This window comes from Phascolarctos cinereus, unplaced genomic scaffold, assembly GCF_003287225.1.
Source record: "Phascolarctos cinereus isolate Bilbo 61053 unplaced genomic scaffold, phaCin_HiC Scaffold_726;HRSCAF=1367, whole genome shotgun sequence".
Classification (NCBI taxonomy): Eukaryota; Metazoa; Chordata; class Mammalia; order Diprotodontia; family Phascolarctidae; genus Phascolarctos; species Phascolarctos cinereus.
Window position 1 is genome coordinate 3,031,842 of NW_027556098.1, and position 26,732 is coordinate 3,058,573.

A 26,732-nucleotide genomic window follows, 5' to 3' on the forward strand; every position below is an offset into this window, starting at 1 on the left:
AATAAAATCATCATACTGTCCTTAAATCTCGACAATCCAGTAAAATAAGGGGCATTACAATTAGGACAAATCACTAGCAAGCTGGATAACAATACCTAAGTTTCCTATAAGGCTGATATTGCTCTCTGGTAATTAAAAAAAAAGACCTACAAGTGAAGGAATTGGCATTCAACAAATTTGAAGGCTCAACAGAAAAAAAAAAAACTCACCAAGGAAAATGTGCAGACTCTCCCAGAATCAACAAGAAGCCATCAAAAACACAAGCCTGGAAATCAGGTGTTCCATGTTAAACATCCAACATCCTCCACTACTAACTTCATATGACCTCTGACAAGAAGTACTGACTTCTCCAAGTACTTAAATTACTCACTTGCAGAAGAGGCACAACATACTCAACCTCAAAAAAGCCTAAGACAATTAAAACAGTCTCATGCTTTACAGATTAAAAAGCAAAAAGCTATTTATAACTACTAAACATCAGGAAAAAAAGGAAGGAGTTTGGACACTTCAGAAGGGTCATTAGCAATTTAACTACAGAATAATGGTTGATGGAATTCAGCATCAACAAATGTACCAGGCAAGAGTACAATACTATTCAGAGTTCTCAAACCAAATATCCTAATTTTAAACTAAATAAAACCCTGCACCTCCACAATTCCCCTAAATATAATTGTTTTACACAGTTTGCAACAATCCAGATTCCATCAAGTCCCCCTTTCCTTAAGACCTGATAACCATTTGTAACCTGGACCACTTGGTTCTTGTCTCTCAAATTAAAAGACCACCACAGATATGATTGTGCAAATCTGTTTTATTCAATAAACATATACCAATAGTTAGATGAAATAGCTACAATAATCAGTCAATTGAATGTAAGTACATGTTTCGAATAAAATCAGTAGCCAATCTCATTGCATGTTTCAAAAATTATTTTTCCAATTGTCACATGCTGCTCTAGCATAAAAGTTCATAAAATTTCCCAAGTACTGTTCTGCTCTGTGTGAGTATTAGCAGATTTCTCTCTAGGCCGTAAATGCCTTCCCAATTCAATAGTTTCAAATCTTCGGGTATCTTCTGAAGTTTACCCATTTGCCCTTTGATGATCCTCTCTACTGACTGCCTGTTCCAAATGAAATTTGGTGGGATGTCCTATTATTGGAATACAGCTTTGGTTACCCACTGTTTAAAAGGAAGTGATTAAGCTAAGAGATAAAAATTTATCAAGAAAATATTCACTGCTATAGAAATCCACAGAGGACAGAAACACAGTGGCAAGCAAGCATTTACGTAAGGCTCAGTAGGAAACAGCAATCACCTGGACGAATCTGCTAAGATACTGACAAAAGACAAAACACTTACAATGGGAATTTTTCAAATATTTGAGCATCTATTTTAGAGCTCCTTAGAGGCAAGGATGGAACATTCTATGTGATGTATGCCAACAGAAATACGGTAAGTAAGATCACATGGCTAGAGACTCTAAAAGGGAAGCTGGATGAAGAGGGATCAGAGGCTCTCAAAAGCAAAAATCCAGTGCCACAATTGATTCTAATGAGAAAGAGGGGAGAAGGCATAAAAAACCAAAGAGATCTTCATAAAGACATATAAGACTGAAAGTGAGGGAAGTTAACTGAAAACTGATGCAGAAAGAGCCAGTAGTTCTGTCACTTTTTTTTTTCATATGGGGGGGGTGGGTGAGGGTGCGGAGAAGAGGCCTATGATTTTACCGTTACAGAAACCACCCAGCATCTGCAACTTGTCTTAGAGACACTAGCATTTCCATTTTTTACATTACTCGACTGGTTAGGAAAATGTTGAAAATGGTTTATCTAGATCTTAGCAGGACATTTGATAGTATAGTTCAGGCCTGCACAACATGAGGCCCACCAAAGGATTTTGGGCTCCCAGAGTTACCACTGTGCATTTTCCTGTTTGTCACATGACCTGCAAAAACCAACCATCGTCAGTCTGTAGTCTAACCCATCTAAGGCCAGCCTGAGGAAGTTTAGCCTATTTAAATTTGGTCCCTACATACTGCAAAGTTGTGCAAGTCTGGTCTAGTTTGTAGAGAAGATGAATAAATGCGGACAAAAATGTGACAACAATTCAGTATATTCAGAACTGGCTAACTGACAAGACCCAAGGCATGCTTATTTGTGGAATCATTAAAAGATATGTTAGCCTTGGAGGCAAGTATCTAGGATAGAGTTGCAGAGCCCTGATTTGAATATAAGCACAGATGACACACTTTTAAATTCTGAGATAATACAAAGCTTGGTGTGATAGCTAATACATTAACCAGTCAACTAAGCATCTATTAAGTGCCTACTATATGCCAGGCACTGTGCTAAGCTCTGGGGGGATACAAAGAAAAGCAAAAAACAATCCCTGCCTTCTGTTGCACAAATAGGGGTGACAAGCAAACAAATAATTAACAAAGGGAACGAACTACAATTAAGTGGGACTGGGAAAGGCTATCGGTGGAAGTTACAAAAGAACAGACAAAAAGAATGCTGGGACTAAAGCTTACGATAAACAATTTTCCCTATTAAACTTGAAAGTTCTCCACTTGCATTCAGAAAATCAACTGCATTAGTACAGGATAAGGGAAATATTTAGAGGGGGGGAGGTTCATGTGAAAAAGATCCAGGGATTTTAGTGTACTATAAGATCAATGACTCTGCAGTGAAATGCTGCTGCCCAAAGAACTAATGTAATTTTAGATTACATTAACAAAAACAGAGTCACCAGGGTGAAGGAGATACTAGGTCCTACTCTACTCTGCCTGCATCAGACCACATCAGGGGAAGGATGCTCTGGGCTTATTTTAGAAGGCACAATGAGACAAGTTGTAATATATCCAGAAAATGGGTATCTAGGTGGTGAGGCAACTAGAAATAATTTCATGTGAGAATTAGTTTTACATAATGGGGATATCCTGCCTATAGAAGACAAGGGTAGACATGATAATTTTCTTCAAAATCTGCATGATTATTAGCAGAAAACAGGTAATGCTTATAAGGCAAAACAGGAACCAATGGACTGAAATTACAAAGATGGAGTGTTAGGGGAAAGGCTTTAGTTTTGTTTAAATATGGAATGGGTTGGTTGAAGGAATTGTGAGATAAAATAGGTAATTCTACGTCACTGAAAATCTTCAAGTTAAAGATGGATTACGTACTTGTCAAGAACACTAGAGACAAGACTCATGTTTTATTTAAGGGCTGTTGGTCTAGGTAATCTTTTGAAATTCTTCCTAGCTCTAAGATTCTGTGAGTTAACCAAACAGTTTCCTTCAATTCTGTAAGAAAGGAACATTAAGAGAGGTGGAAGGGCCTTCAGGGGCCATCTAATCCCAATACCTCATTTTACAGATGAAGAAAAAACCAGGCCCATAAAGTTAAGTTACTAAGAAACAAACAGCACAGCCAGTTACCTGAAACCTAGGCCTTAGACTTCAAACAGTGCAAATCAAGCCTGAACCTTTACAGACTAGATGGGCAAGAATTTCAATTCTAAGCTTCATAAAACCACCCCCTCTAGTTCTACATTAACAAATCAACATCCACATTTGAAATATAAAATCCTTGGGAGTAAAAGCAATGACTTGCTTGAACTCTCCCTGAAATCCCTCCAAATATCTGTAAAAAATGGCTCTAAACAAATTCTAGAGCAGCAGAACCCACAAAAAGACAGAGTGAAACAAACTTCCAGCCCAAGACAACCTGGAAGGTTGACAGGCTGGGAGAGGAGCACAGTTCAGCATGGGCCTTACAGGCAAAGACTGGGCCTCAGCAAACCTGGAGCAGGCCTCAGGTGACTGAATCACTAGCAGCTGTAGCGGTTTCTAGAGTTCTCAACCCACAAACCCCAAAGACAACTTAGAAGATCAGTAGGAAAGGTCTATGTCCCAGCCTCAGTCCTGCTGCAGCCCACAGCCGGTGGCTGCTTCTGGAGCTCTCAGCCCAGCGACAGAAATGAAGCAGCTGATCAGAGGGGGGATTGCAGGGATCTCTTTGCTGGTGCTGAGGCAGGATTCTCTTGCTTTGCCCGTGCTTGGATCTGGGTCACAGTCCTGGGTGGTGGTCCTGGGGCGAGGAAGAGTGCTGGCATGACGGAGCTTGTGGCAGCAGTGGAGAGGGAATCTTCCTCACAGTTCCAAGGCAGAAAAGAGTGCTTGTTGACTCACTGACCAGACGCACAGGCCAGGAAAGGAGTAAACACCTCACCTTTGATCACACCACCTTAGAAGAATGGAAAATCTGCAGGTCCTTAGAAGTATCTCTGAAAACAGCTGCACAAAACTCCTGAATCTCGGGACAGTACATACTCCACACTGGAAGCAGACCCCTACCTGAACAAAGAGTTTAAAACTCAAGTAATTGGCTGGGATCATGAGCAAACTGCACAAGAAAAGTCAGACCATAGAATCTTTCTTTGCTGGCAAAGAAGATCAAAAAAAATACAACCAGAAGAAGACAACAAAGTCAAAGCTCCTATATCCAAAGCCTCCAAGAAAAATACGAATCAGTCCCAGGCCATGGAAGAGCTCAAAAAGGATTTTCAGAAGCAAGTAAGAGAAGTAGAGGAAAAACTGGGAAGAGAAAGGAGAGTGATGCAAGAAAATCATGAAAAACAAGTCAACAACTTGCTAAAGAGACCCAAAAAAAACCACTGAAGAACGTTAACACCTTAAAAAATAGACTAACCAAATGGCAAAAGAGGTCCAAAAAACCAATGAGGAGAAGAATGCCTTAAAAAGCAGAATTAGCCACTTACTAGCTGTGTGACCCTGGGCAAGTCACTTAACCCCAACTGCCTTAAGGGGGAAAAAAAAAAGGCAGAAATTAGCCAAATGGAAAAGGAAGTCTGAAAGCTCACTGAAGAAAATTCTTTAAAAATGAGAATGGATTGCCCGCTGTCTTGGGGAGTGAGGGGGAGAAAAATTTAAAACTCAAAAGCTTATGGAAGTGATTGTTGATAAATCAAAATAAATTAATAAAAAAAAATTTTTTAAATTAGAATGGCGCAAACAGAAGCTAATGACTTTAAGAGAAATCAAGACACTATAAAACAAAACCAAAAGAATGAAAAAACAGAAGACAATGTGAAATATCTCACTGGCAAAACAACTGACCTGGAAAATAGATTCAGGAAAGAGAATTTAAGATTATTGGACTACCTGAAAGCCATGATCAAAAAAAGAGCCTAGACATCATCTTTCAAGATATTATCAAGGAAAAGTCCTGATATTTTAGAACCAGAGGGTAAAAGAGAAATTAAAAGAATCTACCGATCACCTCCTGAAAGAGATCCCCAAAGGAAAACTCCTAGGAATACCATAGACAAATTCCAGAGTTCCCAGGTCAAGCAGAAAATACTGCAAGCAGCCAGAAAGAAACAATTCAATTCAAGTATTGTGGAAACAGAATCAAGATAACACAAGATTTAGCAGCTTCTACATTAAGGGACCTGAGGGCTTAGAATATAATATTCCGGAGGGCAAAAGAGATACGATTACAACCAAGAATCACCTACCCAGCAAAACTGAGTATAATCCTTCAGGGGAAAAAATGGATATTCACTGAAAGAGAGCTTTCAAGCATTCTTGATGAAAAGACCAGAGCTGAATAGAAAATCTGGCTTTCAGATACAAAACTCAAGAGAAGCATGAAAAGGTAAACAGGAAAGAGATATCATAAGGGACTTATCAAAGTTGAACTGTTTACATTCCTACATGGAAAGATGATATTTCTAACTCATGAGACTTTTCTCAGTATTAGGGTAGCCGGAGGGAAATATATATACAGAGGGCACAGGGTGAGTTGAAGATGAAGGAATGATATCTAAAAAATAAAATTAAGGGGTGAGAGAGGATATATTGGGAGAAGGAAGGAGAAAGGGAGAGGTAGGATGGGGTAAATTATCTCACATAAAACAGACAAGAAAAAGCTTTATAGTGGAGAGGAAGTGGGGGAAGGTGAGAGGGAATAAATGAATCTTACTCTCTTTGGATTTGACTTAAGGAGGGAATAACATACACACTCAATTCAGTATGGAAACCTATCTTACTCTACAGGAAAATAAGGTAGAAAGGGAGAAGAGAGTGGGGAACGACAGAAGGGAGGGCAGATTGGGGGAGGGGGTAATCAGAAGCAAACACTTTTGAGGAAGGATAGGGTCAAAAGAGAGAATAGAATAAACAGGGCATGGGATACAATAAAGGGAAATACAGTTAGTTTTTCACAACATGACTATTATGGAAGTGTTTGGAAGTATGGAAGTCCTCTCTACTCAAACCAGCATATTCACACCATTTTGGCTTGAGTTACACTGGTCTAATTTGCTAGTCAATCAGAAACCAAAATGGATTTCTGAACTAATGAACTACAATAAACTGTCACATCAGCAAATAATTAACAGAGGGCAGGAACTAGAATTAAGTGGGACTGGGAAAGGCTATGTGTGGAAGTTACAAAAGAACAGACAAAAAGAATGCTGGACTAAAAGCTTATGATCACATTACCAAAATGATAGATGAGATTTATGTTCACCTGAATGCCCCCACCATCATCCCCACACTTTCTCTAACCTTTAATCTGTCCCTTATTTTCATGTTGCTTCCCTGCTACCTACACTCCCATCTCTCCACCCTCCTTAAAAAAAAAGTCCCATTACAAATCATCTTCTATTTCACCTACTTCTCAGCTAAATTTCTTTGAGAAACCCATCTGCTAATTAGGTGCACCTCCACTTTCTCTCATTCTCTTTTAAAACCTCTTCAATCTTTCTTCCCACTATATTATATCATTCAATTGAAACTGCTCTCTATATAAAGTTATCGATGATATTTTAATTGATAAATCTGATGGCCTTTAAACAAAGCAGAAGAAAATCAACTATGAAATGTGCAAAAATATTTCTACCAAGTCTTTTTGTTCTAACAAAGAACTAGAAACCAATGTGCTGCCCCATCTAATGAGGAATGGCTAAACTAAGTACAGCATGTGAATGTAATATTGTTTTGCTGTGAGAAATAATGAAATAGTGTACGTGGTCCAAGAAATCTGGGAAGATTTCTATGAATTGATGCAGTGAGATAAGAACCAGAACAATTTATTCAATAACACTGTAAAGAAAAACAACTTTGAAAGACTTAAAAAACTCTCATCAATGAAATGACCAAACCACAATTCAAGAGGAGTAACGGTTATACTTTCTACTCACATCTTGTCAGAAAGAACTCAAGATGCAAAGACATACATTTTTGGACAGAGCCTAAATGGGAATTTGTTTTGACTATCTATTATTTGTTATTATGGCTTGGTTTGCCTTTTTTCCTCCTTCAACAGGAAGGAGTGAGTGGGTTAAAGGTAGCAAGGAAAAAAAAAAGTCATTGAGGCAACTTTTTTTTTAAATGGAGAAATGGAAGATGGCCAGACAAGTAGAACAGCTTTGAAAACCTTACAGGTTGATCTTTGTACTCTTTAAAAGAAAAGTAACGTGTTCGTAATAGAGACCTGTAGTTTTATATACAATCCTTTTTCTGTTCCATTATGTATATTACAAATGCCCCTTCTATTTAGTGTTTAATGATAAAAATTCTTAAAATACCTAGTGGACTTTTCTCAATTCTCATCTTTCTTGACCTCTCTGCAGCATTCGACACTATTGATCACCTCCTCCTATATATCCAATACTACATGGGTTTCTGTGACATTGTATTCTCCTAGTCTTCTTATCTCAGTTCCTTCTCAATCTCAGTTGCTAATTTTCATTCATTTCCCTTGAATGTCCCCCAAAGGCTCTGTCCTGGGCCCTCTTTTCTCTATATATTTCCTCACTTGGTGATCCTACCGAGTCTCATGAATCTATACCTGGCCTTTTTCAAAGTTCACATACTGTATGCATCACAAACTGCCCAATGGACATCTTCACACAGATGTACCACTGGCATCTGAACTCAACATGTCCAAAATACAACTCATTGTCTTCCTTCCCCTGCCCCACCCCCACAACCATTCCCTCTTTCACATTTCCCAGTTACTGTCAAGAGTATGCCAACATGCCAGTCCCCCAGATTGATAACCTCAGTGTCATCCTCACCTCCTCATTCTCACTCACTTCCTATGACCCATTTTTTGCCAAATCTTGTCACTTGTACTTGCACAGCATCTCTCATATACATCTGTATTTCCATAGCGACTACCCTAGATCAAGCGCTCTCCCTGCCTCAAGTTTTTTCCACCCAGCTGCCAAGGTGATTTTATACATTTTAAGTCTAACTTCTGCTCATTAAGTTCCAGTGGTTATCACCTCAGAATCAAACGTAGCACAACATAAACACCTTAACAATTCGGGGAACTGCACAGAGCTTTTAATGACTCCCAACTGCACAGTAACCAGAAAACCCACCTTTCCTTTAGAATCTAGCTGAACCAATCTCTGAACAAGGATTCCTTCTATAACATCACCAATCTAACCTCAGCTTGAAAACCTCTAATGAAAGAGCTTCAAAAGCAGAGGCAGTCTATCCCCACATTTGGACTATTTAATAGGAAGTAAAATTTTCTTTCATCAAGTCTAAATCTGATGCCTGTTCTGAATTCTGACACTCAGCAGAACAAGTCTAATTTTCTTTCACATAATATCCCTTCAAATACATTAAGACTAAAATAATTTCTTGCTACCTCTAACCCCTATCCTAAAGTCTTCTCTTCTCTAGGCTAAAGATCCCCAGTTCCTTCAAATAATATTTACACGGGATGGTCTATCTTCTTGATATGACACTTCATTGTCTGTCTTTCCTAAAATGTGGTAGCCAGAATTGAATACAGTACTATCATTTAACATAATAACACCATAAATGAACTAAATTCAATTAAGAATTAAAACTGCAGCTGACCCAAAATGCAATGAAATAGATAGTGGGCTAAATGATTAAGCCCATGTCCTTGTTCAATCTTTGATAATATGCCACAGAACAGAAAAAAAGGACATTTCCAGTGCTGAATTTGTCTCTAGGAACTACTAAAATTTTAAAAGGGTCTCCAATAAACTAGAAGGAGCCTATATGGAAAATTCATTCTTTAAAATTTTTGCCAACAAAAATAAAATTTTTATTTAAAGGACACGCAAAAATATCCAGTCACCAATGGGCTCAACTCTTACCACAGGTAATGATCATGTAAACATGTGTTTAAAAGCCTCCTTCTCCTTTCTCCCAAGATGGCGCCGAAGGCGAAGAAGAAAGCAGTTGTCCCCGAGACAGAAGCTAAGTCCAAGGCCTTAAAGGCCAAGAAGGCAGTGCTGAAGGGTGTTCACAGCCACAAAAAGAAGATCCGAAAACTCCCACATTCCGGCAACCCAAGACACTAAGACTACGACGGCAGCCCAAATACCCGAGGAAAAGTACCCCTCGGTAGAACAAGCTTGACCACTATGCCATTATTAAGTTTCCCTTGACCACTGAGTCCGCTATGAAGAAGACTGAGGACAACAACATGCTGGTCTTCATTGTGGACGTCAAGGCCAACAAGCATCAGATCAAGCAGGCTGTCAAGAAGCTCTATGACACTGACATGGCCAAGGTCAACACACTGATCCGCCTGATGGAGAGAAGAAGGCCTATGTCCGACTTGCTCCAGACTACGATGCTTTAGATGTTGCCAACAAAATTGGAATAATCTAAACTATGTCCAACTGTCCCACTCGACCTACAATAAAGTTTTCCAGTATAAAAAAAAAAGATAAAAAAAATAAAAGCCTCCTTCCCTTTGATGCCCACCTGAGATTGAGATTTATTCATTCTTAAGGGGCTAAAGGTTCTGTTAAACTTATTTCATACACTATTCGTGACAGTCCCACAATGATCCTATAACAAGGGTGATTTCACAATCAAGTTGAGGGGGCAGATCCTAAAGAGGGTAGTTGAAGAACAAGGAGTGGCATAAACTGCTAGTGTGATAATTAACTATCCCTTGCCATTCTTGGACACAATCTCATTTGATCATCACAACAATCATTATCCCCATTTAGTAGATAGGAAAATTAAGTCTCATGGATGTTAAATGCATTGTTTAACCAAGATCACAAGGTTAATAATGGGGCAGAGCTGAACTAGAATTCAGGTCCTAGTTCGGTGCTCTTTCTTTTACATGATATCACTCCCATTTAACTAGAGCAACAAAACTGCTTTTAATAACTGGTGTATGCAGTTCATTTCAGTGCTTCTAGTTATACCTTACAGATTTTAAGGGAAGCTACATATATATTGCTAGCCAAACCCCCCACCCTGAAAGGTACAAAAACCTTGGCCACCCTCTACTGTCAGAAAACAGCAGAGACTGTAGTATCACATCTTGTTTCTCTAGAGATTCAGCTTCTCCAAAGGCCTTCCCTTCCTGCCACCAAAACTACTTTATTGTTTAATGGGACACTTTTCTCAGAGTCTTAAGATCATTCTTCCCTCAAGCACTTCAAATCAATCTTTTCCAAGACTCAATTTCCCTCATTTAGATCACCCTCTAACAATCTTCACTACTAACTGTGTGGGGCCTGGCTGACAACCCAGGGTTCCTAAGGATGGACACTACCTCTAGCACAGTATCAATCTTTTAGGAGTGGGATGCCCACAGCAGTGTGTGCACTGAGATTCTAAGGATCCTCCACCTGTCTAGGAAAAAGTAGCCTTCCAAGAAGCTGGAAGCCAGATTGCGAAGTCTACATTTTCAGAGAGGGAGTCACACAGCATGCATTCTACCACAGGTAGGGCTGCAAGCTCCTAGATGGACTGAGATGTGTTCAGGTACTTGAGTATTTTGTGACTGCTGACATGCTGGCATGACTGTTTCTTCACTGGGGCTAGAGAGGCAGTTGATGAGGGGTTTGATGCCTCCCACTCAAAGAATATGCTTTTTGTTGACTTTATTGAGGTTGCAGAGGTCACCTAGGTTCCGTGGCCAGGGTGTTCTGAAGAACACCTTAGAAGGGTATGTGCTAAGCTCCTTGGTTTCTCCTGAGGAGACGGCAGCACTGACATTGCCCCACCTGAGCAGGCAAGATGGAGAATTTAAAGGACACTGACAAGAATCACACATGATGAAAAAAGAAGCCACAGTTGGGTTTTGATCTGCACACCATTGTATGAAATACCTTTCATTAGCTTGCCTAGTTAAGTAAGATGAAAATATTTAGGTAACTTAAAATCCAGCTGTCTAAAGGATGGCTCACCTCTAATTAATTCCATGGAACCTGCCTATTTATAATAGTAAAAAGAATACTAAGAATATGAATCAGAAGTGGTCCCACTTACACAAGCAACAAGCTACGTAACCCACAGGCAAGTCCTCCAACCTGTCTAGACCTTGGCTGCTTAACCTATAAAACGACAAGGCTGGGGCAAATTTCTAAGCTCTGGAAGCTTTCAAAGCATTATTAAGCTCTCCTTAATAATGTAGGATCATAATTATAAGCATCAGTTATTGCAGCATTAGTTAGTATGATGCCTCTGTCAACTGAACAAAGAGAGAGCCTTTAACCTTCGTATTCTATGACAAGTTATATCTTTCAAGTTGTCCTTTCTCACTACGGCAAAGTGTTCCCATCTATACACTAACCCACTCCCTCTAATTTGTTGTGAATTTAGAAATCTAATCAAGCTTATTACAACTGTGTCAGGAAAGAGTAAATAGAAAAAGAGGGGCCTTCTCTTTGTTAATGAGCTTTTACTGCAGGGACTCTGGCTGCAATTTTGAGTACTCAGGCGCCTTACCTGACCAACAGAAGAAATGTTTCTATAGTTCTCTTTCCCTTAAAAAGAAAAAAAGAAAAAGGAAAGGCTTTTTACCAGATCTCACCTCTCTAAATGCCAAACTTCCTAATGATCTTCTGGGTAATATACGATATACTCTTCTGAAGCGTCTCTCATCAAAATTCCCCTTTTAACAATAGCAATTTTATAGTTTAAAACTGATTGACAAATCAGTGGCTTCAAATCTGTCTGCTGTATACTGATGCAGTGTCAGCAACTCTCAGTACCTCTCTCAATTACTTCCCATCAAGGTTCAAACAGCAGAGTTAGGTCTCTTTACTAGTTCCATGACTCGGTCAAGTCTCTCCTTTAGTGACCTAAGTCCTGATTTGTCATCTTAAAAATTATAGGAGTTATATATAAGCCCCTTCCTATTCTAAATCATGACATGTATACAGACGTGTATCAATGTCCAATGAATACCAGTAAAGATTCCTACCTGATGTCACTGATGCCTTCCTTCTTTTTGCCTTCCACTGTAATAAGCAGTTAAGTTACTTAGAGCATGGTTAAGGGAAAGGTGACAGAATAGGTCTCTTGTAAAACTGATTATTTTAAAATCATTAGTCATAAAAATAAAATCAAATCATTAGTCTTGATATAAACATTTAAACATACCCATCTTTTTTCCTTTCTCATGGCAGAAAGATGGGGTACAGGGCAGCTAGGTGGTGCAGTGGATAAAGTACCGGCCCTGAAGTCAGGAGGACCTGAGTTCAAATCTGGCCTCAGACCAAACACTTGACACTTACTAGCTGTGTGACCCTGGGCAAGTCACTTAACCCCAATCGCCTAAAACAAAACAAAAACAAAACAAAAAAAAAGAAAGATGGGGTACTGATAAGACAGAATATTGCATACATTCATTGTCTCAACAATAAGATGCAGAAAGGAGCAAGCAGTTTTGGTACTGGTCTTCCAAGTCATGGATAATTTTGCTCATGTTCATAAAGTTTTATTAAGTTTTTAGCTAATAAATTGTATCTTTAGTTCTGCAGTTGTCCTTTCTCAATATCTTCAATTCCTCAAAAAGCAAAACAAAAAAAAAAAAAAGGAAAAGCACAAAGTTAAATTAATATTCAAGATCATGGAGGCAAGGAAAAAAGTAGAAAAAGTATGCAGGAATCAGTAAAAGAGACATTCCTTCACCTAACACTGCCTTGAATAAAGGATTCTTTCATATTACCTCAAAAGAAATTAGAGGAAATTAAAATGTCTGTTATATCATCACTTTTCATCCAAAAATTATTTATATGCCAAAAATCAATCCTCCTATCTCCAGTACTGAATGACTACAGCATATCACCACTTTTAAAAAGGCAGCCAAAGTGAAGACTCAAATCATAACTACCCAAATTTAACTGTGCCAGGATGCTGTCCTCATAATTCAACAAGCATTAAAAAAGCACCTACACTATGTACTATTGTGCTAAGTGCCAAGAATAAAAAAAAACCAAACAAGGAACTTAAGTTCTTATATCCTTGGGATACAGAACATCTACAAAGGTAATTAAACAATATATGTACAAAGAAACCTCTAGGAGGGGAAGCCACTAACTAGCAACTAGTGGAACAGTGGGGGAAGAGGAGATAGATTCTACCTCTATAAGACCACCCTCGAGCTAAAATAAGCTGTGAAGGAAGCTGGGGATCCTAAAAGTCAGAGACAAGGAAAGAAATCATTCCAAGCATGAGGGACAGTGTAAAAAGGCAGCGATACAGGCAATGGACTGTTGTCCATGAAGAAATACAGTAATGAAAACATGTTACCCAGCTCATCATGACAGAGAATTAAGGGACTGAGTACAGACTGAGATACATATACATTTTTGGGGGAGAGACATGTACACCGAGAGAATTTGTTTTGCTTGACTATGTATTCGTTATAAGAGTTTTCTTTTTCTTTCATTTTTTAATGAGGGTAAGGTCATGGGAGGGAAATAAAATGTAATAAAAAAAAAAAAAGAATAGCAGGCAGGCCTCATTTGGCCAGAATATAAAGTCCGTGAAAATTAGTAGTGTAAAATAAAGCCTGGAAATATATGGTAGAAGCCAGATTGTGAAGGGATTTAAATACCAGAATTTATATTTTATCCTAAAGCAAGGGGTCTTGATCTGGGATTTGTGAACTTAAAAAAATACATATGTTCTGATACTGTATTTTAATACAATTGGTTTTCTTTATAATCCTATGTATTTGGTGCATTTAAAACATTATTCTGACAAGAGGTCCATAGCCTTCACCACATTGTCAAGGGGGCCATGACACAAAAAAATAAAAACCCCTGTCCTAAAGTGAGACTTAGAGGCAGCCACTTGAACTTTTTACGTAGAAGTGACATTTTTTACGTAGAAGTGACAATCAGGACTATGCTGTTGCAGCTGTGTAGAAGACAGATTAGAGAGGGGAGATATTTGAGGCAAGAAGCCCAATCAGGCCAAGGATCCCAGGGAGTCCTGAGATCATTTTGGGGGTCCATGAAGTGAATTTTATAATAAAACATCCTAATTTCTAATACGGTAAATATTGATATTTGGATATAACCCACATAAATAAGAGCTCTTTAGTAACTCTCCATTTTCCATCAGTAGCTCTGCTTGGTTTCAGTTGCACAGAACATCATACTCCTTCTTTTCAGCTTCAACTCAGGTATTGTCTTCCCCCATTAGATTATAAACTCCTTGAGGGCAGGAACTATCTGTCATCTTAGCACTTAGCACAATGACTGCCCACATAACATAGTCTTAATAAATGTTTACTGAATTGAATTGTTAAGCTCCTCAATAATTACTGGCCTACACCAAGAAACAAGTGATAAGGGCATGAAACAGACTGGTACCCACGTAAATCAAGAAACAGCACACAGATGTGAGGTATATGTGGACACAGACACATCAAGACTTGGCAACTGTATGTAAGAGATGGAAAGGAAGAGTTAAGACTAACTCTTGAAGTTGTTCATGATAATAGTTCTCGTTTAGGATGTGTTAAATTTAAGGTACCTACAAGTGCCATCTAAATGGAGATTCCCATTCAGGAAAAAAAACTAGGGCCGCACATATAATTCTGGCAAACGTCTACAAAGCAGTGCATTGAACCCACAAGAATCTGAGATTTTGTAGGACCAGGCACTCTTTTCTATATAGATCTCTATTTATAATCTAAAAAAGGTACACATGAGGCTCAGGAAGATTAAGTGACAACCTCATCCATGGTCAAAGAACTAGTTTAGTTTGCAAAATGGGATTTGAATCCAGCCAGGTTTTCCTGATGCTAAGTCCTGCACTCTTATAAACTATGCCATGGTACCTCTAGTCATGAAGCAGCCAAAATAGCTCCTGAGATGTAGCTGAATAAGTATTAAGATTTCCTACATTAAATTTCACTTTGAAGACTGAACCTCAAGTAATTCAGTACATCTAGGGTACTTTCTATTTAAGAAGCTCCTAAGCTCCTTCACAAGTAACTTCACCAAAGGCAGACTGTAATTTAGTTTATAACACTGAACCAGGTATCTCTATACTCCAATTAATTTTTTAAAAAATGTTTAATATGATTGTACACGTATGGCCTATATCAGACTGCTTGTTATCTTGGAGAGGGGGAATGGAGCAAAAAATTTGGAACTCAACGTCTTGCAACAGTGAACGTTGAAAATTAAAAATTTTTTTTAAAAAGCTGCACTGAACTGTTCCACATCATTAGAAGAGAAGAAAAATCAACAACCTTACCACCATTTGCTACCATGCAATCACCTTACCTCCCTACTTATAAGACTTACATGGAGTTAAGTACCTTCTTTGTTAGTGGGTCTGTCCCTTTTTAAAAGGTATGAACAGAACTAATGTTGAATGTCCAAAGTGCTGAATAATCTAAAGACACAAAAATGAAATAACTATAAAACAAAGGTCCTCCTCCACCTTTTCCTTTCTTTTTTTTGGGTGGAGAGAGACAATTAGGATTAAGTTACTTGACAAGGGTCACACAGCTAATCTGAGGTCCTTCTGACTTCATCCCATTTCGACACCTAGCTACCCCTTTCCCTACCTTTTTCAAAGAAGTGAGAGAATAGACCAAAACAAATCTTAAACTTAATTCAAATTAAATAATTTAAATTACAAACACTAGAATGAAGGTGTGAAACAAGGTATTCATTCTGATGTCATCCTCCCCCAAATGCTGTTTACAGAATATCTGCAAAGATGCAACAATAAAGGCAAGTTGAAGACCCCCTCTTTGGGGTCATCGCTCCATCATTTTTCATTTACAAAATAACTAAAAATCTTGAAGCCTCCAGCTCTAAAATTCCATGATTCATAAAGCAAAAGAAATAAGGTAGAGTCACATCAGATAAACATTTAATAGGAATTAACTACATCCACTGGGTAGGAAAAAAAGACAAAAAGGACCATTTAAATAATCCAGGCAATTAGTACATGTCCAGGAATTAGAGTGAACATAATCTCAGCCCAACGAAGCAGGTCAAGTGATGGGGCAAGGAATACATTGTGCTATCTCAGCTCAGTTCCACTTTGGCCCCAGCCCTTTGTAAGTAAGTAAGCAAGCCAACCCTTACTATGAGGTCAGAGATCCACTTGCTGAGTTCCCTTTACTTATAGTGTGCAAACGTGCCAGAAGCTAGAGTAAGCTTGACTCAACGGGATTTTTACGATATGTGCTGACCTGAACCTATTTATGTGTATAAAAGTAGACAGCTGATTAATCTTCTCATGATAAGGATATCACATCCTAGTCAAAAAGATGAGACTATGATAGTTTTAGATTTTTAAAAACAAGTTATATTCGGGTAAAATGGCAAATGCATATTCTTTCCCCCATTCTACTGCCCAATCTCAAGATTACGGGGTGATAACCTACCGAAATCTTTCCATGGAGGTAAGACAACTCAAACTTAAACAGGAATGGCCTCTATGAAGTAGGTGACTCCCCACTCTACCATGTGACAGCAATAATAATAACCAAGGGCATTAATGATAGGAACTGCTAAACTATTTTATATTGCACAATGTGCTGAAGCTTTAAGAATTAAAGAATAAGACATATTTCTTGCCCTTCAAGGGACTTGCCAGTAGGCAAACTAGATAGCATGTGCTAAGAACCAAAAGAGAACACACATACTATAGCAAATATAAGATAAATGAATTCGTTAATGGGAATAATCATTGAAGGAAGGCTTAAAAGGATGGAATTTCAACTAGCTGTGTGACTATAAACAGGTCACTGAACTTTTCTGAACCTCAATGTCCTCACATCAGTATAACAGGGACACACTCATGCTATCTAAGGAAGCCTTAAAATGATATTAATAAGAATAACTCTTTTCTATATTATTAAAAGATGGAATCAGTACTGAGGACAATAGGGAAAGGAACATTACAATGAGAGTAAGGCATTAACAAAGGTAGAGGGGAGTAAATGTATGCTTGTGTATTCCAGAAATAATGAGCATACCACTTTAGAGTGGAGGATTTGTGCGGCAACAGAAAGAAAGTACAAGTCAGACCATGGTGTGACTTTAAAGGGAGCATAAGGAGTTTATTAGGCTTTATGACACAAACAATCGTGCAACTTCAAAAGTTTCTAAGCAGAGCAGTGTTGTTTGCAAAGCAATAGTTGAGGAAGATTTTTAATAAAAGAAACAAGTTAAAAAAACAACTTAAGAACATCATTGGCTCTTCTTGCCTGGACACTGAAGGAGCTGAAAGTTAGGAACAAATCCCAGGCTTCAGTTCTATCCCTTCAAACTCCTCACAAATGTGTCTTCTTCTGACCTAATGCAGAGAGAAGAGTAGATTAGAAGTGGGAGGAAAGGAGATCATGACTGTGGATGTAATGCACAAGGCATAGTGAACTGGTTTTGTAACATTTCCTATTCTTTTTTTTTTTGGGGGGGGACTTTGTCTCCCTCTGTATCAGCCAAGCTAGAAGTGAAGCAACCAACATAACTTTGGACTGGCAAGAAAGCTTTGGCTAATTCTATTTCTAAGACAGGCCTCGTGGCCCTCCCCTTCCTTGGTTCCAGACTGCAAACACCTGATAGCTTTACCTCTACTGCAGCTCAGAATTGTGGATGGAGCTCAAATGATCCACCAGCCTCAACTTCATTCCTCAGTAACAAGGACTACTGACATGCAACACCACATCCAGCCTATTTAATATTTTCTAAAGCAATTCTGAAAAATCATCAATAAAACTTTAACTTGATCTTCACATAGATTATGACTGGGAAAAAATAATTTCTGCAACATACACATTAACTGTATAAATACAAAACTATGCATATGAATTCTAAGAGATGAAAACTAGCAAAAGAGGAAATATGTACTATATAAATCGAATACTGGGGGTGGTGTGTTGTTGCAAAAACATAATAGAAAATGTACTCCTTATTACAAAGTTTCAGGGAAACACCAAAGACAAAAATATACAAGGCAATGTAGAAATACTCATTCATAGCATGGCAAAAACAGGACAGAGAGGTAGTATTGTTTAGTGGATAGAGAACTAGCCTCAGAGTCAGGATGACCTGTTTTAGGGCTCCTTGGACATATACACTAGGCTATATGACCCCAGGCAAGTCACACATAACCTCCGTGTCCTGGTTACCTCTCTGAAGACAGAGTTACATAAAGAGAGGAAGTACTTCAAAAGGAGATACCTACCTACACAGATGAAATTACAGGACGTGAATGTTGAAAGGTACAAAGACAAAGGCTGCAGGCAGCCTCAAGGCCAGCCCTCTAGGTCCTCAAACGTGGCCCTCTGACTGAAACCAAACTTCAGAGAACAAATTCAAAAGTTTGGTTTCAGTCAAAGCGCCACACTTGAGAGCTTCGAGGCCACAGGTTCTCCACCCTGGGCTAGGGAATGAAGACGAGTAAATGAATGCAGCCAGGAGGAAGTGAGCTGTGAGTAGGCTTTTTGGGTTTTTTTTTTTATAGCAGGGTGTTATCTAGAGGAATGCAATGATTTTGAGGAGGTTATGACAGTGGCAGGAGGAAGAAAATAAGGCATCCCAGATTTGTACATAGATAATTGTCAAAGTTGTGGCTGTAGAAAGCTTAAGGAGGCTGCATTCTGTTTTGATGCTACTAAGTCATCTTCAATTCCTCCCTCAAATCCAATCAGTGGCCAAGTTTTGATGATTCTACTTGATTATAACTCATGTTTCCTTCTCTCTATTCTCAAGGCCATCACTCATGTCCAGGGCCTTGTAAGTTTTTGCCTGGACTACTGCAGTCTCCAAACCTAAACCTCCAATCATTCTCCACAAAGCTGCCAAAATGAAATTTCCCAAAGCACTCATCTCCTCAAAAAGCTCAAGTGGTTCCCTTTCCTCTAGGATAAAACACAAATTCCTTATTTGGCTTCTAAAGATCTTCATCATCTGGTCCCACCTGCCTTTCCAAGTTCATTCTTCTCCATTTCCATTTTATTCCAGGCAAATCAGCATTCTTGATGTTCCTCACACTATCTCCATGCCTTGAATGCACTCCCACCTCACTGTATCTCGTTTCCCTCAAAGATAAGTTCCCTCAATTTAGTCACCTCTTAGAGCAAGGATTCCTAACCCGGTATATTTTATACACACTGCCTAGAGACATGAGAAACTTGTCAAAGGGGTTTTGAGAATATTTGGTAAGTACATTTATCCAGAAATTCCTATCTGATTTCTAATCAATGAAATTAACAAAATTCTGGCATAGCCTTGAAGAAAAATTAATCTGTGTTTTCTTTCTTATGTGCAAGTGTATGGTTAAACTCTAGAATTTATTTCATGTTAAATAAGGGATTCAAGATTGAAAAGGGTTGGGAACACCCAATCCTAATCTCCAGTTCCCAAATGGGAAATTAATTGGCATATATTTTACTTCCATACAATAGAATGTAACCTCTTTGGGAGCTGATATTGTTTCATTTTGTGTGTGTCCACAGTACCTTGCTTAACGTCTAGCATACATGCTTGCTGAATAAATGGGAGTTATAGAAGCAAGAACACAATGTAAAGGCAGAAGCAGAAGTGATTCAGAAAGAAACAGGAATACGTGACTGCAACAACTTAGTGACAAAAACAAGCATATCTCTTCCTGGCGGCAAAGGATGAGGAATATTGTATACAAAAACAAGCTACAAGCATTTAAGTGTGTCAGGCACTATTCTAGGCACTAGAGATAGAAATAAAATAAAAGGAATCAAACAATTTCTATCTGCCAAGGGGCTTATGCCCTAAAGAACACAACAAGGACATATTAAACATGTACATGATATAAAAGAATGAATTCAAATAAATACAAAGTAGTTAAGTGCAAATAGTTACTCAGATATTAAAAAAAACCTTTATAGCAACTCTAATTGAAAGAACCAAAAATGGGAAACTAAGTGAGTGTCCTATTGGGGAATGGCTAAACAAAGTATAGAATATAATTGTAATGGAATAGTTTTGTGCTATAAGAAACTACAAAACAGTTTCAGAGGAAACTAAAGACATCTTCTACGAACTGAGGCTGAGAGAAGTGAGCACAACTAGAACAACTTATACAATGACAATATTACAAAGGAAAAGAATTTTGAAAGACTTTTGAACTCTGATCAATGCAATGATAAGCCAAAAGACAGAAGATAAAACATACCACTGGGCCCAGAGACGATGAATTTAGACTGCAGAAAGACTTACCTTTTCAGATATGGCCAATGTGGGAATTTGTTTTGGTGGACAGTTCTACTGTTTTGCTTTACATTTTTTTTTTGGGGGGGGGCCAAATTACAAATGCTTGTAAACAGAAATTGTTATTAAGGAAGGAAGAGTAGTAACAGGCTAACAAAGGCTTCGTGTAGAATGTAGCACTATCCCTCAAAAGCAGGGTCTGTCTGCCTCAAGTCTCTCCCCACTCCAATCCATTTTCCATTCAGCCACTAAGGTGATTTTCTTACAATGCAAGTATAATCATGTCACTCCACCTACTCAAACTCCAGAGGCTTCCTATTGCCTGCAAGAACATATACAAAATGCTCTGGCATCCAAAGCCTAACATAACCTAGCCCCCTCTTACCTTTCCAGTTTTCTCATACCTTACTCCCCAACACACACACTTCAAGCCAATGACAATGGCCTCCTGGCTGTTCCAGGAACAAAGCACTCCTTCTCTTGGCTCCAGGATTTTTCTCTGGTTGTCTCACACGCCTGAAACACTCTCCTCTCCTCAGTTCAGAATATTACTGACCTCCTTGACTTCCTTTAAATCTCAATTAAAATCTCACCTTCTACAGAAAGCCTTCCCTAATCCCCCTTAATTTCTGTATATTTATTTATTTATCCTGTACATAGCATACATACCCCTCATTAGACAGTAAACTCCTTGACGGCAGGGTTATCTTTTGCTTCCCTTTGTATGCCCAGCACTTAAATGTTTATTGATTGATTTATTCTATGAGGTGGAAATGAAGAGCAAGTACATTTTAAGCATGGGAAACAGCCAGTACTAGAGCTGGGAGTGTGGCAACGAAATGGGAATCCAGAAGAGACAGTCCAGCCAGTTTGGAAAGACAGCAGAGTGCAAAAGAGTAATGTTCAGTAAGGTTTAATATGTTGGTATAAGGTTGAATAGGGCTTTAAAAACTAGAAGAGTTTCTCTTTTATCCTAGAGACAATAGCGAGCCACTGGAATGGAGTAAGGGCTTTACATGACCACATCTGTACTTAATGAAAATAACTTTGGCAGCAGTGCACTGGATGGTCTGAGAGAATGGATTAAGACAAGAGATTGCAATAATCCAGGTGAGGAGTGACTGAATGGCTTGTTTTTTTTTCCCCAGTAAAATAAAAAGAGAAGTTAAGTTCTCAGCTGAGAGAAAAAGGAGTGGGAAACCTGAGGAAAGAGGTTTAAAAGTTTAGAAGGGTTGCTTTCCTGCAATGGGAACTTAATTGGAGTTGGATAGCATGAATTTAGAATGAACAAGTCAGCAAGACTAAGCGATTTCCCCCAGTTCTCTCTGTTCAGCAGCAAACGTAGGAGGCAGATGGTAAGAGTAATTCAGGGCTGAAGTTTGGCAAGGGGATGAGTGAGTAGCAGCAAGACAAGGGCTTGAGGCATCTGAGTAAAGGATAACATGGAGTTGAACTGGCTAACTCTAGAGATCTGACTTGAAAGGAAGCAAGGTAAAGCGAGAGTAGGAGTAATGGCCTGAAAAAGTACTGAGGGATGGAGGATTCAGAGGCCCTCATAAGGGCAAAAAATAAGTTTCAAAGGACTGAGGCATTGATAGAGATGGAATGATAGAAGGGTATGGTCAGATGAAGAAATGACAATTAAGAAGTGGAACAGTTGTATATAATAATAAGAGCCAATGTGACCATCTCTACATGATTTGATTTTTCCTTTATTGGTTTTTGTTACAAGACAAAGTTTATTGGAAGTAGGGGTTCAAAAACAGAAAACACCAAAAGATAATCAGGAGAACTTCCATACTGCTCCCAAACTCTACTCTGTTCCTTTACTAAAATGATAGATAAGATAGAAGAAAAAAAGAAATACTAATTTGCACCTTCCCCATAACTCTCTAGCCTTCCCTCAAACCTCAAAGAGAAACAGAAGTTAAAATAGGGCCCCAAACCACAGGTGAGTTGCTTTCATTCTCTAGTCTTCCAAAATGCAAATAACAAGTGTACCCACCCCAGCAAACAAGAATGTACCTTCCATTTATTACAGGTGTGAATCTGTATTTTTAAAACCCAAAATTATTTTTAAATAAACAGCCATAACAAAAGTTCAATAAAGTTTTCCTAAGTTTTTGCTTTTGTTTTGTTTTTTTGCCAGGGCAAGAGACATATTGGAGTAAGAGATTAATAGTCTTTTGTCCCTTCAAAGTGACCTCTGAACTGCAAAGTTAAAAAACTGTTTGGAGATAGAAAAGCCCATGAAATCCTAGCTTATAATCAGAAAGTCTTCTTAACAAAGCACCTTCACACACAAAGAATAACTACAAAATATGTGAGACAGAGAGGTAAAAAGTTTGTGTCTAAAACCCTCTTAAAATGAAACTAAAGGAACATAATTTTTGTTTTATCTGGTAAAGAGCACTCAGAGTAACAGAAGAAAAGGTCTGATAAGAGACAATTTGGGGGTACTTTAAAAAACCTAAAAAATTCAGATGTACAGCAGTACGTTAACAGATCCTAAGGCCGCAATTTTACTAATCGGTAACAGCACAACGAGCAGCAAAACAAAACTGTTTTGAGAGAAAATATACCAACATTTGTTAAAGTTTAAAAGACTTCTCCATCAAGTAGGGAAATTTAATTATAACTTCCACTGTTTTTATTAAATTATGAATATTTGAACATGTTGAAAGATGTTTCTCTGAAAGTTAACTTCTCTTGATCAATGTACAAAAAATGAAATCTCAGGAAAAAAAAGGCCCCCCCCAAAATCCATTAACAGACTGTTACTATCCATATCGTACAATTCAAAATAACACATCCACAATTTCACCTGAATTCCCATTTCTTAGGCATTTACTGCCCAACTGATTTAAAGAGAAAATCATGCCTGCTCGTCCTTACAGGCGTCACCTGGCCTACATGTTTTATCACTAATAAACTTTTCCTCTGGCTAGAAAAAAAAGAGATTAAAGAGAAAAGGAAGATTCTCACTTTTGAGGGTAGGAACCTCTTTTTGACACTAATCTAACTTAATAAATCACCTCTAACCCTAAGAATTTGGCCCCAAAGCCAAATATTACAAGTAGACTTTGAAAATGGAGTCTTACTTGTAGGCATCTCTCTTTCACTAACATCCTATTTTTATGCCATCTTCTCATAGAGGTGAACCTGGCCACCTAAAAGATTAAAAGAGGACAAGCTCTGGCAGGTCCTACACCAAGTTAAAAGGCCTAGGTCCCACAGAGAACTGTGTCTCTTTCAAGAACATACTCAACTAAATCAAAGATAGCCACTATCAGGGCACAGAACTGCTCTAAGTCAGGCCCCTGTTGGGGGGCTACCACCTTCCTAAGAATCAGTTCATAAATGAAACTTTTCCAATAGAGCCATGACCTTAAACTTAGGGATTCCTTCTTTATATAATTTATATTATAAACAGGGCAGACAGAGGAGGTCACAAGCTGAAATGATGCAAGTACCCACAGAAATTAAATTACCCGGGGCAGGTAGATGGCACAGTGGATAGAGCACCAGCCCTGAAGTCAGGAGGACCTGAGTTCAAATTCGACCTCCGACCAAACACTTGACACTTACTAGCTGTGTGACCCTGGGCAAGTCACATAACCCCAACTGCCTAAAAAAAGGGGGGGGGGGGTAAAATGAAATTATAGATTACTCAAGTATTCCCCATCACTCTACAAAACAAACATTCCTGAAAAGTAGTGTATAAATTGTATCATTTGTTCCTATGTACCAATGAACTTGAGAACTTGCTATTTTAAAGAATCCTATATGAATCCTTTCATAAAACAAATCATTCCCAATTTATCTTGTGTATATCTGGATTCTAACATCTCAGACATGTACTAAAAACACAATGCAAATGACAATTTAAAAACACGGCTTGAGAAAGCACTCTTGATATCAAAATTTATTATTAAAGAAAATGTGTTTCTAGCTCAGATTACAATGGTGGAAGGGCTGGTGTTAAAAAAAAAAAGACATCTCATTAGCTCCCAAGAATTTAATTAGCATCTTCATGATTCTCAAATATACATCTCCAGTCCCAATCTCTCATCTCCTAATGCCTTTCAGACACCTAGAACTGGATGTCCAGGAGACATGTCCCAATAGAACTCATCTTTCCTCCTAAACCTCCTCCCCTTCCACCTTCACTATTACTGTAGAGGGCAACACTATCCTCCCAGTCCTTCAGGCTCACAATCCAAGATGCATTCTGGATTCCTTACTATCTCTCACCCCTTATATCCAAGCTACTGCCAAGGCCCGTGGATATCACCTTTGCAACATCTTTGGAATACACCCCCTTCTCTCCTGACGTGGCCACCACTCTAGTGCATGCCAGGCCCTCGTAAGCTCACACCTCAATCAAAGCAATAGCCTCAAGTCTTTCCCCACTCCAGTCCAGTCTCCCTTCAGTCACTAAAGTGATTTTCCTAAAATCCAAGTCCAAACATTGTTGGTGGAGTTGTGAACTGATTCAACCTTTCTGGAGAACAATTTGGAACTATGCCCAAAGGGCTATAAAACTGTTGATCCAGAATACCACTACTAGCTCTATATACTAAAGAGATCACAAAAATAGAAAAAAGATCCACATGTACAAAAATATTTATAGCAGCTCTTTTTGTGGTAGCAAAGATTTGGAAATTGAGAGGATGCCCATCAATTGAGGAATGGCTGAACAAGTTATGGTGTATGAATGTAATGGAACACTATTGTTCCATAAGAAATGACAAGCAGACAGATTTCAGAAAAACCTAGAAAAACTTAGATGAGATGATGCTGAGTGAAGTGAGAAGAACCAGGACAATACCGTACACAGTAAAAGCAACACTGTTGTATGATCAACTTTGATAGACTTAGCTCTTCTCAGCAGTACAATGATCTAAGAAAATTACAAAAGACTCATGATGAAAAACCGCTATCCACAGCCAAAAAAGGAACTATGGAATCTGAATGAAAATTGAAACATATTATTTTCTGGGTTTTTTTCTTTTTTGTGGTTTTCCCCTTTTGTTCCAATTCTTCTTTCACAACATTACTAATGTGGAAATGTTTAATATGATTGTACATGCACAGCTGATTGCTTGCTGTCTTGGGGAAGGACACAAAAATCTGGAACTCAAAATCTTATAAAAGTGAATGTTGAGAAAAAATTGAAAAAAAAACCCTCCTGTGGCTTCCTTTTGCCTCCAGGAGTAAAATGCTGTTTGGTATTCAGAGCCCCTGATAATCTAGCCTCCCTCCTACCTTTCCAGTTCTCTCACACCTCACTCCTCAACACATTTCCTTCTCAATCCATTGACACTGGCCTCCTAGCTGTTCCAGGAACAAGACACTCCATTTCTTGGTCCCAGACATTTTCTGTCTTCCATGCCTGAAATGCTCCCCCCCCCCAAATAGTGACCTCCCTCGCCTTCAAGTCCCAACTAAAATTCCAACTCTCACAGGAAATCTTCCCTAAACCCTCTTAATTCCAATGCCTTCTCTCAGTTAATTATTTCCTATTTATCCTGTATATCGCTTGCTTTGTGTATATATAGTATTTGTATGTTGTTTTCTCCATTAGTTTGTAAGCTTCTTGAGGGCAGGGAATGTCTTTTGCCTCTTTTGTATCCCTAACACTTAGTACGATGCTGGGCACATAGTAGGCATTCAATAAATGTTAATTGAAATGAACTGAGTAGACCTACACAAGATACAAAGGCAAAAACAAAAACAGTCCCTCTCTGCTGTCAAAGAGCCACCTCCCTCCCTATCTCCACAACTGCATAAAATATAAGTAAATAGAAGTATTAATACAATGTAGCAAAGGTTGAGGGTCTGAGGGGAGAGGTTAGAAAATAGGAAAGGCCTCCTAGAGGAGCCTAGAAGTAAGTTAGCAGTTCTGAGTTTGGGGATTGAGCTAAATTACACTTTTGCTGCAAAAAGAATCTCTCATTACTCTGTCATGCTGAGATAAAAGCCTCGAAATGAAGAGAAAAAGGGAATTGAAAAGTTCCCCTCTGCCTCATCTCTACCCCCTTCCCCAACCAAAAAAAAATTGATATTTTCGCTTTGAAGAGACCTCGCGGTCATGTAAGTCCAGGGTTTCAGGGGTTTTTTTGTTTATTTTTAACTTTTAAATTTAATTTGCATTATTAATATTTTCTCTACTACCAACAAAACAATAAATCAAGCCCCAATCTGTAGTCTTTGCAGATTTTTGAGGCATT

General features: G+C 38.5%; 1 protein-coding gene across 5 annotated transcripts in view; it reads right to left on the reverse strand.

Annotated features, from left to right (window-relative positions):
* The window catches only part of TXLNG (taxilin gamma), a 57,079-nt gene that overhangs the window by 22,727 nt on the left and 7,620 nt on the right, over positions 1-26,732 (reverse strand). Inside the window, exon 1 of one of the 5 annotated variants that reach the window (XM_021007410.2) lies at positions 12,431-12,466. The exons of the other annotated variants lie outside the window; for them this stretch is intronic. Within the exon in view, the coding sequence (XP_020863069.1) occupies positions 12,431-12,451 (21 nt within the window). The 5' untranslated portion in view covers positions 12,452-12,466. Of the gene's footprint in view, positions 1-12,430; positions 12,467-26,732 lie in introns of those variants that run through there. 5 annotated transcript variants of the gene reach the window in all.